The 16,006-nt window shown below is 41.5% G+C and overlaps 1 protein-coding gene across 5 annotated transcripts in view; it reads left to right on the top strand.

The window, feature by feature from the left end:
- The window catches only part of ITCH (itchy E3 ubiquitin protein ligase), a 171,835-nt gene that overhangs the window by 6,883 nt on the left and 148,946 nt on the right, over window positions 1–16,006 (top strand). Inside the window, exon 2 of one of the 5 annotated variants that reach the window (XM_072631304.1) lies at window positions 319–396. The exons of 2 other annotated variants lie outside the window; for them this stretch is intronic. In XM_072631304.1, the coding sequence (XP_072487405.1) occupies window positions 364–396 (33 nt within the window). In that variant the 5' untranslated portion in view covers window positions 319–363. Of the gene's footprint in view, window positions 1–318; window positions 397–5,969; window positions 6,184–16,006 lie in introns of those variants that run through there. 2 more of the 5 variants (XM_072631303.1, XM_072631307.1) reach the window with 2 other exon arrangements.

The following is a 16,006-nucleotide window of genomic DNA, read 5'->3' on the forward strand; positions in this document are numbered from 1 at the left end:
ATTCCAAAGAGCTTATAGTTTATCCTAGTGGCAGTAGAGAGCTACTGAAATTTCTTGAGCAGTAGTGGCATAACAGCATCACACCTGTACTTTGGAAATATCACCTGGGAGGAGGATAGATTTGAAAGAGGAAAGACTAGAGGAAGGGAGACTATTTGGTCAAAAGATCATTTAGCTCCTGTCTGAATACCTCAGTAATGGGGAACACATTACTTCATGAGTCAGACCATTCCAACTTGATAGATAGGAAGTTGTGGGGTTTTTTTTCTTTCACTTGCTGAAATTTCTGTCTCTTTAATTCCTATTCACTGTTCCTAGTTCCGCCCTACGGGACAAGTAGAACAAGTCTGAAGCTTTTTCCACATGACAGCCCTGAAGATATTTGAAGACAAGTTTGTAAGCCTTAATTCAACAAACACTTCCTTTAACTCCTATTACATGCCAGTCTTTCCTATGCTGGAGATAGACACAAAGCTTACAAATGACAGTCCCTGTTGTCAACAAGTACACAGCCTTAGGCAACTTGCAGCACTGGCATTCTATGATTCTAAAAAGCATTGAGAACTAGGGCTACTCAGGGAAAGGTCAAATGCTGGGTGTTAGGTGTCTTTTGGAGAGCTGAAATGTTGGTACAGCATAACTGCTGTGGCCTGTGGGTCTCTGTGAAATCCCCACAAGAAGTCACAAAATGATGATCTTAACTAATGTGTGTTGTCTCTCTCCAGTTTCTTCATTTCCAGGGTCTCTTTAAACAATAACCCCTTCCTTGGTCCTTTGCTTATGTCACTTTTAACAGATACCCTGTATCTGAAGGAGGATTTTTTTTCATAATCAGTTCCTCCTCTGCCCCCCCTCATTTTACAAAATAAATAAATAAACTTATTTATTTAAAGGGGGTGGGTAATGCAGGGAGGGGAGAAATGACTTGCCCTAGATCACACGTCAGAGGCACAATTGGAATTTGAACACCAGTTTTTCTGACCCCAGAGCCAGTACGCTTCCTCTTTGATCCTTTGGTCTTTTTACAAGGGCCTCCCTATCAGAGTAGGAACCTAAAAGGGTAGATACCCTGGTGAGTTTTGAAATGGAAGTGTGACTCAGGACTTTGCAAGGAAAGCATATGGCTCTTTTTCAATCATTTGCTTCCCTGTATGCTTTGTTTTCTTACATCTGTTTTTTTCTCTTGTTTCCTTAGCTGTCCCTGTCCATGAAATGCTCAATCTCCCTTCCTTGTCGTCCCTTTTTTGCTCCCTTCCTCTCTAGCTATTCCTAATCCTTTGCCAAAGCTCTCCTCCAGGTTAGATGGTCAGATAAGTACTTTGGCATTTCTGATGCCAATCTGACCCTGATCTGTCTCTTGCTGATCCCCTTCACCCCCCAGCCCAGCCCAGCCCGTCCCACCTTGGCTACTGTGATGGGAAAGCAGCATTAAGTAATTAGGTGTCACAGACTGTGCATGCCTGTTGATAGAAACGATTCCTGGGTCCAAAGAACCTAGCCTACAAGAGGAGTGAGGATAAACTGGGCAGAAGCTTGGGTTGCAGTAGAAAAGCAAGTAGAAAAGCAAGGAAAAGACAAGAGACCTGGTTTCTTTCCAAGCTCTGGTATTTACTGCACAGCCTAAGCTCAGTCATTTCCTTTCTCTGTGTCTCAGTGTCCTCTCTTGTTAAATGAAATTAATAACATTCGGACAACCTCACAGGGTCTGTGAGGATCCAATGTAAAGTACTGTATAAATGTCAACAGTTATTATAAATATGGCCAGACCTACTCTCAGACCCTCTTCTTGCCTATGCCTGGGCAAAGATTTGCTGGTCTTCGCAGGACAGCTTTAAGGGCCATGGTGCCTCAGAAATACCGTCCATTCACCAACATATTTGCCATTTACTAAATACCTGAGGTATACCTCTTTCTAGCACTGAGGTAGATACAAAGTATGGATAAAAATATTTTCTTTTTTGTTTTCCATAATGCCAAAGTGCTAGTGACCTTAAGTGGCTGCTTTGTGAAGTCAAGAGAAGATCTATTAAATCTTGGAGATGGAAAGGACCTCAGATATCATCGAGTTCAACCTATACCTGTATCCTCTATACATTTGTTAAATGTGATTATTCAGTCTCTTCTTGAATACCTCTGACAAAGAAGAAATAATTATTTCCCAAGACAGCTCATTACATTTTTGAATATCATTGATTGTTAGAGAGTCCTTATGTTAGAGCTTATTCTGCCTTTTCTCAGCTTTCATCCATTGCTACTGTTTCAGCCTTCTGGGTATAAACAGAAAAATTCTAAACTCTCTTCTATATAACATCTCTTTCAATACTTGTTAACACTGTTAAAATAATTAGCTTGTTTTAAACTTACAAGCAATCACAAAGTACTCTTCTCTGAGACTTAAGGGACTTTATTTTAAATGAAAAGTTACAAGTTTCAATCACAATCTCTTAGAGCAGCCCCAGTTACAAAAATTCCTAATATTTAGGCAGAGATGGAGCTCTGCTTCAATTTACATTTATATCTATTTCTAGTTAACCTTTGGCCTCTTTGGAGGTAGGGGCAAAATTCATGTTACTGGAAATATTTGGGCTGAAAAAAAAATAAGACTATATTATAGTGTCTGTGGATAGAGAGGCACCAGGAGAGGAATTTGGGGAGAATACTTTTTTTCCTTCAGTACTTCCCTCAGTCCTTGAGTAGGTGGGGCACACTGTAGAGTCAGCCTGTAGAACCAATAACCCTCCTGGATATCTTTCTTCTCTGTCCTTTTGTTGGTTAGTTGCTTCCTATAATATCAGTTCTTTCATGCCTGCCTCTGTATGACTCTTTCTTCCTCTTTTCTTAAAATTTAGAATTTTTATTCTGAGATAGCTCCTTTTATACAATTTCTTTAGGACATAACCAAGTCTCAAACAATGCCTTGGATTGACTCAAGAAGGTGTAAATGCCCAGTTTACACCAGGGTCTTATTAATTCATTCTAACAAAAGTAATTATTTTTAAATGGTTGGATAATCAAAGGATTTCCACTCTTACTTTTGAAAGGTAGCATCAGAAAAACAAAACAAAACATTGGATTTGGAGTCAAAGAACTCAGGGTTAGACTTCTGGTTTTACTATCATGCTGTTTGTACAATATCAGCAAGTCATGTTTCACCTCTGTTTTTTTTCTTCTGTAAAATGACATCAGACTAGATGACCGCCAAAGTTCCTTCTGGCTTTATAGCCTATGGCTCAATTCCCTCTTCCCCTATTCTACTCTTATCTGGCTAAACTTCGCCCTCTAAATGATTGGAGAAGGGTATGGGACAGTAGCAGCTTCTAATTTCTTGGCTCTTACTGATTGTATGTGTTATAAAGTCTTCATGCAGGAAGGTGGAGAGTTGCTTTAGTCGCTACTGAGTCTTGTGGCATAGATCTTTGAACTCTGATCAGAGGTTTTCCTGTGCTAGCCCCAAAGGCCTCTGAACCCAGTATGTTGCATATGAATGGAAGGGAGGACTCTTTGCCTTTCCAGGCTGGACAGCCTGAGCCCCTCAGCTATATTCCTTCCCATAGCTTATATTCTTTGGGACCCAGGATGGTACAGTGGCATGAGCCCCAAAGACCCAGGTTCTAGTTCAAGCTCTGCCTTTAACTATGTGACCTCTGGCAAATCATTTTCCCTCTTTTGGACTCAGTTTTCCCATCAGGAAACTGAGTAAATACTGAGATTGGATTTGACAATCTGAAGTCCCTTCTAATGCTATGATCATGTCTTGTAGCACCTTGTAAAGCTGTGTATAGAGTAAGAGGTTTCTTCATATCACTTTAATACTGTGCCTTGGCTCCTAGAAGGACTTCAGGCTTACTTGTCCTGTTTTAGTTAGTCTTATGTAAACACACGCTGAAATTTTTCAGGTTATATGGCAAGAGAAGGTTATCCCCTAGAAGTTCAAGGATGCCTCCATTGTCCATCTCTATAAAGGTAAAGAAAATAGATCGTCCTGAGATAATCACGGGGTGAGGGATGGGGGTGGGAGGGTGGGGGTGTGTCTCTCTCTTAGTCACTGCTGGCAAGATTTTTATTAGAGTCCTCCTTAATAGGCTGATCCTTCACCTGGAAGATGGTCATCTAACTGTGAGCCAGCGTGGCTTCATAAAGGGCCAAAGCACAGTTGTTATGGTGTTTGCTGCCTGACAACTCCAGGAGAAATGCCAGGAGCAGAACAGAGGTCTATACACAATATTTATAGATCTGACCAAGGCCTTTGACACTGTCAGTCGTGAGGGCTTATGGAAAATTACGTCAAAATTTGGTTGCCCAGAGAAGTTCATCAGTATTGTATGTCAATTTCATGATGGCATGTGTGCCCAGGTTCTGGATAGTGGACAATGCTCTCGTGCCTTGTCAGCCACCAATGGAGTGAAACAGGGTGGTGTGCTTGCTCCCATGCTTTTTAGCATGGTGTTTTCAGCCATGTTGTCAAATGCTTTCAATGAAGCTGAACATGGCATCAAGGTCAGCTACCATACAGATGGTAAATTGTTCAATTTGAAAAGGCTACAATTCAAGACCAAGGAGGAGGGAGTGTTGGTGCATGATTTTCTGTTTGGAGATGATTGTGCACTCAATGCAGCCTCTGAAGCTGAGATGCAACAAGGTATGGGTCAATTCTCTGCTGCCTGTGCTAATTTGGGCCTAATAATTAACACCAAGAAAACACAGGTGTTCCACACATGGAACCATCAGTTACAACAAATGGAGAAGTTTTGAATGCCATGGATAAGTTCACTCACTTTGGTAGTGTACTTTCCAGGGATATACACATTGACAATGAGGTTGACACACTCATTACTAGAGCTAGCTCAGTGTTTGGGAGGCTCCTAAGAAAACTATGGCAGAGAAGGGGTATTAGATTGACTACCAAACTGAAGTCTACAGAGCCGTTGTGTTGACCTCATTGTTGTATGCCTGTGAAACTTGGACAGTCTACCAGTGCCATGCCAGGAAACCAAATCGTCTCCATTTGAACTGTTTTAGGAAGATTCTGAAGATAGGTAAGGTACCCCGACGCTGAGGTCCTTGCTTGAACTAAATTGCAGGGCATTCAAAATATGCTTCAGAGAGCGCAACTTTCATGGGCTGGCCATGGTTGTTTCAATGCAAAATGTATGCTTGCCAAAAAGACCATTTTATGGAGAACTTGTATAGGGCAGATGGTCACATGGTGGTCGGAAGAAGTGATACAAGGACACTCTCAAGGTCTCTCTCAAGAACTTTGGATTTGATTGTGCAACATGGCACAGGACCGCTCAGCATGCTGTGCCCACATCAGAAAAAGTTCTGTGCTCTATAAGCAAAGCAGAACTGAAACAGCACAAAGGAAACGGAGGATGCACAAGTTTGAAGTATCCACCCTAAATGTTCACATCTGTGACCAGTCTGTGGTGAAGCATTCCGACCTCGTATTGATCTGATCAGTCATAGTCGGACATACTGAAACTGGACTTTATCATGGTGATGTCATTTTGGTCTTCGAGAATGAAGGACAACCACCATGTAAACATAGGTACCTCTTTCCTTTATTTGCCAAACGGTAGGGCCAGGGTTATTATCCAGATTGGTGTGAGGCAGACAGGGTACAGGGGCTGGAGCTGGTACTAGGACTGGCGGTGTTACCCAGCACTGCTGTGAGACAGGAAGGACAGGAGTTATCATGCCCATTTTACAGAAGCAGACGTCATTTGTTCTGGCAAATGCCACGACTTGCTCAGGGTCCCACAACACTTGCCGGCGTCAGAACTCAAACCCGGGACTTCCGACTCTTACGTCTAACGATGCAACCCGTGCCCATCTCACACTCAGAACTTCCAGAGAAGAATCGCCGAGACCCGAATCACCTGCCCTTGAAGTATCTAGGGGAAGCCAGCTGCTTCAGGATTTTTCCCCCTCCCCTTTGCCCCGCCCCCAAACCTGGCACCTTTCGCTGGGAAATGGGCGGGGCTCGCGATGCCTACTAGGACTTGTAGTCCCGGCCGCTCCCTGGCTCCGCCACCTCGGAGCGGCCGCGCCTGCGCACTGGGTGCCGACTTTGGCTGCTCGCCGTGGTTGGAGCTCGGGAGTGGCTGCCATCTTAGCCGCGGGACTGAGGAGCTGCTGCTGCCGCCGCCGCTGCCGCCTCCTCCTCCTCTTCCCCCCAGACCGGTAAACACCTGCGGGAGGGCGGCTGGTTTAGAAGCGGGGCGAGGGGGAGATCTCGGGGAGGACGGACGGAGCCGTGCCCCGCAGGGAGGGAGGGAGGGGTGGCCCCTTGGTTTCTGTGAGCCCCCTCACTGCCGGGCCCGGTCCGCGGGAGGGGAGAGGGACAAGTGGGGCCGCCGGGCGCGGGGGAGGGGGCCGGCACGAGCCCGGAGCGGCGGCGGCACGCTGGCTTGTGGGGCTGGCGAGGCGGAGGGGCTTGGAGTCCCCCGCCTCCCGGGCCCAGAAGTTGTGTGTGGAGGAGGCGGAGAGGGGAGAACGAGGGTGGCGGGGCGCTTCTCCCCCCTCGCTGCCGAGCCCAGCCCTGCTCCGCCCCGCTCGGCTCTGCTCCGTGCCGGCCCCGGCTAGCTAGTGACTGGGCGCGAGCCGCAGGCACCCTGCTGCCGGGGTTCCGCGGGGGGAGGGGAGCGTGGAGGCGGAGGCTTCCCCGCCCCCCGCTGGCACCTGGGCCGGGCCGGGGCGGGGGGCGGCTGCAGCCCCCTGGGACCGAAGGCGTCCGGAGCGAGGGCGAGCGGGCGAACATTGCCCACTTGCTGTCCCCGCCCCCTTCCTGCGGCTTCATTTCCAGGACGTCTCACTCTAGCGCTGCTCTGGCTTTCCCGAGTCCACAGCTTTCACCTGGTTCTTTCAAATCGCACCCGCCAGAAAGAGAGGGAGCGACTGACGAACCCTCCTCCTTCCCATTGTCCTCGCTGGCTGTTCGGTTCCCTTGCCTTTCTCCCCCGGGGCTCTGGTGCCTTCTGTCTGCGCCCGCCCCCTTGCCCTCAGTGCAGTGTTTATTTTCTTGGGTCATTGAAGCTGAGATGACTTTTAAAAAAAAAGCAACCGACCAACACAGGTGGAAATGAAAGCCCGACAGTATGATGATGGTGGTGGTGGTGGTGTGTGGGGAAGGGGGTGTAACTTGTTTTTAAGACGAGTATTTTGACGTGAGTACTTAAAGAGTAGATAAAAACACCAGCTCTGTAGGGTGGCGATAGAGGTTGGGTCTAAAATTAGTCATCTTGCGTGTAAACAGGTGAGCTTAAGCTCTCAAAAAGGCACATTTCTTAAAGGAGAGTTAAAGTTGATTCAGAACAAAGACAACTTTGTTTTAGTATACCTCTTAATTTTTTCCCATACTTCTTGCCTTCTCATAGGATGGGTTTCTGTTATAGGTTTTATGTGTATATGTATGTTGTATGATTTTTGTTGTAGAATTTTTTCCCCCCTCATGTTGTAGAATAGCCAACTGCCACTGCCTTCTTGCTTTTAAACTATGGAGAAAGGCTATATTTACAAGACAATGAATTAAGTAGTGCATTTCTATTACTTTCTTTCACTTTCTAAACCAGCTATGGGTATTTAGAGATTTATTTTCTAAGAACCTTTTCACCACAGAAATGAACTGATTTGAGATCTGGTGAAATCCTATCCTGTTTCTGAGTTTCAGTTAATGTAAAGGACTCAATGGCAAATACAGTGGCTTCAGAGACAGTGACTATAAGGCCCAAATAATTACATCTGTATATTTTCAGCTATGCAGAAAAAAAGTTTACTGTTGCCAAGTGATTGCCCTGTCAGATTGGTCAAAGGGGCTCATTAAGAAGGCTGAATAACACAGTCTATTATATTTGAGTTCAGTTCCTAGGGAGCCATTCCTTAATATTTATGTGAAACACCACCAATTAGTACCAGGTCAGTTTGGGTTTTGAGAAGAAGTAGGAGTTTAGATTGAATGGTATGAAGAGCTAGTGCTCTATTCCAGGGACTAAAAAGTATCTATCTAACTTCCTTCCAGTCAAGCAATTAGCAAGAATTTATTAAGCTTCTGCTACATGCTAACCTATGTCTACCAAAGAAATAAAGACAGAAATGAAAAAGTCCTTGTTCTCAAGGATTTTTTAGTCTATCACAGGAGACATGTACACATTTAGGTATGTACCAGAAAATATTCATATGAGTCTTTGGTGTCAAAGCTTTGGGCATTCTTTCCAAAAATGCAGATTGCAACCTATTCATACCTACCCATTTTTTGGTGAGGTCCATGTTGTCCTAAAAGTTCTTCAGAGAGGAACTACTCAATGGGGAGGAGATCATCCTTTTCTCTATTTGCCTTGATATCAGCAGGGTACCAGTGGAACAGTGTAGCTGTCCACTGTAATCCTTTGCTTTTACTATATGACAAACCATCTTTTTCTCTCATGTGTTTTTTGGGTAGCATTCTTCACTCCTGTTCTTTGAAGTTCTTTGTTGGTTATGTGTTGTAATCTGTTTGTATAGACTACGCTTTTCTGTTACCCTTTCTATGATACTCATCCTTTCTTTAGAGGCAGTAATACTCTACATCTTGTTGCTAATGTAGAACACTGGTAAAATGATAGTATTGAAAAAAACGTGCCTTTGCTTTCATAGGAAACTTGGGGTCAGTAAAAGACCTTTGCAGCTTTCTGAAAACAATCCTCCTGTTCATTTCTGGTCATGTTCCTTCATATCTATCTGTATTGTGTGTCCTAGATATACAGAGTGTTGGAGAAGTTCTGTGGGTGTCCATCAAAATCCATGTTGAAATTGGAACAATAGACATTTTCATCCACTTGGTCTGTCTTGTTAGTTTGGGTAGGAATTTTTTCACACGCACACACGCACACACCCACACACATGCTTTTGTCTTGTAATTGTCTCCATCCTTTACTTTAGTTAGCTTCCTGTCATTTGAGTTTCAATTTTATTTCTGTAATTTGCATCTCTACCCTGGTATTGTCTACCTTTGTAACCTTATCCCTCTCCCCCATTTAACTCAAATGCAGCTTCCTTTATATTAACCTCACCTATCACCCCACTCAATCCAAATTCTAGTGGATTCAGCCAAAGCTACTCTACACAGCTCTCTGCAGCCTAATCCCATTTTCGGAAGGGGAGGAACTGAGATGATTCTCATTCCCCTTACCCTCATTAAAACATCTACTAAGAAGAATTGTCTCCAAGCCAGTCAGAAGGAAGACACATCCATTTCAGTTCACATTCTAATAATATCATATATGTATTATATTAATATAATATAATAAAGTTATAATATCGAATAAACTGATAAAGCCAAAAAATTTTGGCCCTCTGCTATATTAATTTCTGTCACCACAATAGTGATAAAATAAGAAGCAAGAAATTGAGAAGTGAGGAGAGAATAAATAGGGAAGTAGGTCCATACAAAGTTGTCTTATGATAGGATTTCTAATACATCCTGTTTTTCAAGGGCAAGGTGCCGTGTTAAATCTGGTTCTAAACATAGCAGAAAGAGACACAATTGAAGGGGTTCCCTATTAAAGATTAATAGATGATTTGGCACTATGTTTTCAAATCTAAATTTACTTCTAAATTAAGTATTTAGTGTCCTTTGTGTACAAGACACTACTCTAGACACTTAATCTAGACTGAATGAAATTAGTGAAAAAGCATTTATAAGCCCTTACTGTGTGTGAAGCACTGTGCTAAAAAAAGAAAAAAAGTCCTGTGTTCTTAATGGAACTCACAGCCTAATGGAGGAGAAAACACATGGAGGGACTTTTCAGCTGCAAGTCAGATGAAAGGGCCTCATGTCTTTCAGGGTGCAGAACAAAGCAGCAGATGGTAATGATTTTATTTACTGTCATTTCTACTGATAACATCCTATTTTTTATTTTAAATCATTTGACAGTGTGAAGGATTTCTTTCCTGGGTCTTCATTCGCTTTTTTGCTGAGGAGGTGAGCACTGACTGCAACACTTTTGCAGAAGCAGTTGACTAGGTTGAATCTTCATAGGGAATCTTCATAGGACAGTGGTTGAGGAGCCTGGTCTGGATGTAAGCACTCCCAAGTCTCTTGAGTTCAAGGACCTGGACTATTGGGGTCTGAGGTGAGGTGATATTGGTGGTTAGTAGTTTGATTCTTCTGGCCCATGCTGCCTCCTATGGCTTCAGGGTACCATGATGCTTTGACTAGGTTGACTTGCCTCTCCCCTGTGGGTGGCACTTGGTCAGTAGTTGGTAGAGATGACTTGTTCCTTCACCAGAAGAACTACTTCCCTAACTTCTGGCAGGGGTTACTGGTTTAGTGATCTGTAGACCTCAGAGCTTTTGGGTTCAGGGTCCTGAGCTGTCATCATATTGGTCTGAGAGAAGAAGTGGTAATTGAGGTGGTGGTTTTACTTTATCTGGCACATGGTTCCTTTTGTCTTTCCCTCAGGATGACATACTACATACTGCTTTATCGAGGTTTACCATACACAGAAATATAAAAGAACCATCCTTGGCTTCAGGAAACTTAGAGTAATTGGAATGGACTCGTCCATTTCCCCATTTGCGTTTTACCTTGCTGTTATGTTCTCTTTCCTCAGAAAGGAGAAACCTTTAGCACCTTGTATAAATTCATGGTTCTAAGTGTGTTTAGTGCAACCTCATTCTGGAAACATTGTGTCCTTATAACATTTTCTTTTCAAGGGAAAAGAATGTTTACTGTTTCATCTACTTTTTGTTCTTTGCTTTGGAGAAGAGATAATCTGGAAGTTAGTTTATTTGTTTTTTAACAACAAAAATAAATTTCCGAAATGCTACCTGTAACTTTTTTTTTCAACTCAGGTATCTCAGCTAATCATTCAGGCAGCTGACAAAGTCGGGATAAAATATATTCTTTTATTTATTCCAGAGAACAAAGCCAGTTGGTCGTCCTCTTTAATAAAGGAAATATAGCTAAGTCATGCTGTTTTTTGATTGGATCTTTTTATTCTGAGACTTCCTCCTTGATAGGTTAATTCACTCAATAGATATTTATTGTGTTTTTGTACAGTGTGCTAGGAACTTTGCATGTATAACTCATTTTCTACTCATTCTGAAATTTCCGTGGATTATTGTATTCAATATGGGAGTAGTTTAGATGATGATTGTATTTTAGTCTGTTCTGTCTTCCTCGATACAGATGTAGAAAGTCTAGTGATCACTTAAATCCAGTCACAAGTCCTTAGAAGAAAATCAATACAAGAAACATGCATTTTCAAAAATAAAAACTTTAGTTAGATTAGTAAAGAAATAGAGAAGGAATGTACTTTCCCACTCTAGGAATTAGAGTTTTATCCTCAAGTGAATAATGGAAAGTAAACAAATCCATGAAAAACTCATGCATTGAGATTATGGAGAATACTGAAAAATCTTTACATGCTCACTTGGGGAAATTCACTGTCTGCTATCTTCAACCACCTTCGTCACAACAGGAGATACTTTCTGTTCCGTGAGCTTGGACTCAGTAGGCCAGCCAGGGCAGCTTTGAGTAGCCTTAGCTCTGGTTCTCCTTCGATGTGGACCAGAACAGTATGAGTGTAGTTTACAGTTCAGGCATCCCTGTAGACTGCCCCAGTAGCATGAAGCTGCCTTTTCTGTATCACTGCTGACGTTTTGTAAAACTGCTGATGTCATGTCTTTGAATTAAGTTCAAAAGTTCATAGGTCCAGTTCAGTCTTCTTCTCCTAGTTAAGTTTAAAGGTTATTTTCCTATAAATCACTTTAATTAAAAGAAACCTGTTTAATGGTATAGTACTAGTCTCCTAGTACAATTAAAGGAAATCTGTTATCTATAAACCATTATTTTTTTTAATTTAAATTTACTTATTTTTAGTTTAGAGCATTCAGTTCCGCAAGCTTTTGAGTTTTAAATTTTCTCCCCAAGATGGTGTACAAGCAGAGATGGGCCCTATATACGTATACGTTCATATTAAATATATTATCACATCAGTCATTTTTTTAAAGTTTATTTTTAGTTTTCATCATTCACTTCCATAAGTTTTAAATTTTCTCCCCCTCTCTCCCCAAGTCAGCATGCACTCTGATATAGACTTTACATATACATTCCTATTAAACATATTTTCACATCAGTTATGTTGTATAGAAGAATTAGAATGAATGGGAGGAATCATGAGAAAGAAAGAAACAAAACAAAAGAAAAAGAATTATAACCAGCCATTAGTTATTCTTTCAGGTGGACTAAATCAGTTAATTTTCTAGTGACAAGATTGTTTACTATGCTTCTGATTCTGCAGCCGAGCACATTGTCTTCTACATCTATAATATTGCCTTCTACTTTTTGTATACTTCTTCATTTGTCCATAAAAATTATGTCAGTTCTCATTCGGAGTCAGCTGTCTGAGGAGGCCAAGATCCTGTTGCTTTCCTAATACATTGATCACATACAGAGCTTTTGCCTCAGTTTACCTTAATTTCAGTCACAACACCTTGGCAGCTCAGGGATACTCTACAGTTCCCTGAATGCCATGCGTAGTTGCTTCACAACATTGTCTTCTTCACATTTGTCTTTTTTCCTCATCCCCTTGATTCTAGGATTTCTGGCTTCTCTCCACTGAAATCCCTTGCTCCCAGGTGCCAGATCTTATAGGACTTTAGTCCTAGGAACTTCAGTGAAGCCTTTACTTAAGACCTAGAGCCTTATGGGAAATATATTCCTTTCAGTAAGTGCTTATTACATCACTCATTGTGCTAGGGAAATAGAAAAACTCACAGGTTTTACTGTTCTTGAGGAACTTACTGAAAAGTCAAATAACAATATGATAATACATGACATGTTATAAGGCAGCATATACTTAAATGACAAATAAGTGGCACAGATAAGTTCTTTGAGTGCTGGAAGGGAAGAATCACTGGGTTGGGATTGTCCAGTAAGGCATCTTGAGTTAAAAGGTAGATACTGATCTGGATCTTAAACAACTAGGTAGAAGTTTGATAGATGTAGAAAAGGAAGGGCATTTAAGGGTGGGCCCAGGCATGTGCAAAGATGAGAATGTAATGTGCTTTATAGTTGTTGCACATCCAGGAAACTAGCATATCTAGGATTCATAGAGGAAGAATGGGAAGGTTGGAAAGATAGGGGTTCGAATACAGAAGAGTTTGAATTTTATTTTAGGGGGATAGCCAGGAGGACTATTGACAAAATTTGAGAGGGAAAGCACAGGATGGATTCAACTAATAGAAGAACTAAATAGACATTAATGTCTACTATGTGCAAGGCACTGTTCCAGGTGTTGAAGGTTGTGTGTTTCTCCTTCGTTGCCAAAGAAGACCATGCCATCAGAGAAATGATGGCATGACTTGCACTTGATTTTGTTTTGAGTGAGGGAGGGCTGTGCAGGTCACCAGCCTCACTTCTCCTCCAGAGCCATCTGAATCCAGTGATCAGATATTCATCAGGATGACTGGAGATGACCCAGGATGCACTGGGAGACTTTGGGTCCTTTAGGCCAAGGTCTTTGCAGGCATTCACTTAGGGTGAGGCAACGCCCCATTCGTTGAATAGGCCTGTTTGAGAAGTAACCAGGGCATGGCCCCTTTAATGAGGTCAAGAAAAGAAAGACACCAGGCTGGGTGGGAAACAGCAACAGTTAAAATTGATAATCACTCTCAAGCTAGGATGGTCCAGAGGAGCCCTTAGGCAGGGCCCCAATGGAGTCGGGAGAGAACCAGACCTGGGAAAGTAGAGGGAGGGGTGTTGAGAACACAAAGATGAGTTTTATATTCAAGAAAGGGAAGGAATTGAAGACAGGCAGATTTGGGAGACTAGTGTAATAATCCAGGTTTGAAAGCAAGAGTTTACATTAGGGTATTGGTAATGGTAAAAATGGAAAGTTTTGCCTTAATGTCTAGAGGAGTTTTTATTTTAAGGCATCCAGCTTGTTGCAGGAATTGAATGGGCTATAATTTAGGGAGGTTTTTCCCTTTTACTTGTTTGCGTAACAAGGGGTGACTGAGGATGGTGAAGTGCAAGCAGTCACAGTTTTTTCATTACATACAAATTTTGCTTGACCATGTTCTTAGTCTCAGCACCCTCTGGATGATACTCATACTATATTGTGATTTACTAGACTGCACGAGCAAAATAGAAAGCAATTGAAAACCTAAGAAATTTAGGTGCTTTACAGCATTTTAGAAGATAGAAGTTGGTAGTTTTATGAGTTTTGTTATCTAAATTATGTACTAAATTTCTAAGGTTTAAGTATATTAAGAAGAGTAAGTGTTGAAAAGATATGTAATTTTTCTGTGGAAATGTAATTATGTGTCAGAATTTTAAAGAAATAGAGGAGAAATAGTATTGTTAAAAAGTAGAATCTATGTCTTCTATCTATCCTGAGAGAGTGATTCTTGGGATTTTGTTTTGAATAAAACTTTTTTCTTTTGTTTTAAAAATTTTTCTTGATTGAGTAGTTCTAAAATTTACTCAGAGAAGGCATTTGCTGGCTATAAAAAAGTAATAACTAGCGTTTTTATACCTTTTTTCTTATAAGTTGAAGACATTCATTCTCCACATATCACTATAATGCAGACACTGGTATTTTTCCCATTTATAGATAAGGAGATTTCTGAGAATTTTATAAACCTTTAGCAGATGAGCAGAAACATTTACTTTGTTTACAAGTTAACTTAATGATGCTGTACTTATGAGAAGTTTATGCTACAACAGATATGCAACTTTCTAGAGATTTAAACCTTTGGGCTTTTTAAGTGTTAAATTCTAGGTAATTACAATGACTTAATTGAAATATTGATTTGTTTGTGATTGTTCATACTAATAAACACTTAAGCTTCTTAAAGTAGTTGTTGAAATATGTAGAGAGACTTCATATCCTCAGCTTTTGGTTCTGCTTACCTATTACTCTTTCTATATCGCTGTTAATAAGTAAAAGCATCTAGTACAATGCTAGTTACTCTGTTTATTCTCAACAAATATTTGGTGGTAGAGGAATTAAGTAAATTCTTGGAGGAAAGCATAAGCAGAAAAGAAGTAGACCTATTCTTTGCCTCCAACCTATTAGAACTTTTTTTTTTAATTCATATTCCAGACTCATAAGGGGTGTTTGTGTGTTTCTTCCTTGTTTCTTCAGTTTACCCTTCTTAAGCATTCTCCAAATGGGGTAACTTTTAAGAAGAAAATGAATATTCAGACTTTTTCAGGCTCAATAATATACTGCACTGTAGGTTATGTGTAATTTTTAATGGCAAATAGGAATTTTAAAGAGATTTTAGTACTACTAAAACACCAAGTGAGAGCCCTTGTTCAATGTCGTGTGAGGATGACTGCTTGAATGGGAGACTTCCTTAATACCTACTCCACCAAAACCTTGAAGTTTATTCCAGTTTGAATAATGATCATGAAATCCATTTAGAAACTTCAGTGATTTCTTTCACTCCAGAACTGCACAAAGTGGTCAGTCAGTAGCCTACAGACAATACAAAAGGGGACCTCTCAAAGATTACAGCAGTATAACTAGATATGGGAGGCATATAGCCTACAAGGATCTTTCTGGAGACTGGAAGATTCCAGCAAAGGAATTCCCTGAAAAAGCCCCAGGGGTAGGGACCTTATGAGCTACCAGGTGACTTTGCACTGGCTGACCAGTGAGGCAGTGGGAGGTGCTGCTGTGTGGTGACTATAGCGCCCAGTCTGGGACTCTGTGGTAATTAATGCTCTCCTGAGAAGTCAGAGGTGATCCTGAAAATTCAGTACTCTCAACCATAAAAATACAACTATCTCAGGAGGTAGGTGTCAGCACAAGAATCCCAGAGGTTTTAGGCTCAGATCAAGCAGGGCTGATTACCCCTTCCCTTGCCCAGGGTCAGACTAGGACCATGGGGTAGAAGTTAAGAGAGAGGTGGATTTCAATTTAATCTGGAAGTAAAACTTTCTAACACAGCTATCCAAAAGTGAAATAGGATCCTTCAGGAAATAGGGAATTATGTATCTCTGATGGTCTTTAAA

This window comes from Notamacropus eugenii, chromosome 1, assembly GCF_028372415.1.
Source record: "Notamacropus eugenii isolate mMacEug1 chromosome 1, mMacEug1.pri_v2, whole genome shotgun sequence".
In the NCBI taxonomy this organism is placed as follows: domain Eukaryota; kingdom Metazoa; phylum Chordata; class Mammalia; order Diprotodontia; family Macropodidae; genus Notamacropus; species Notamacropus eugenii.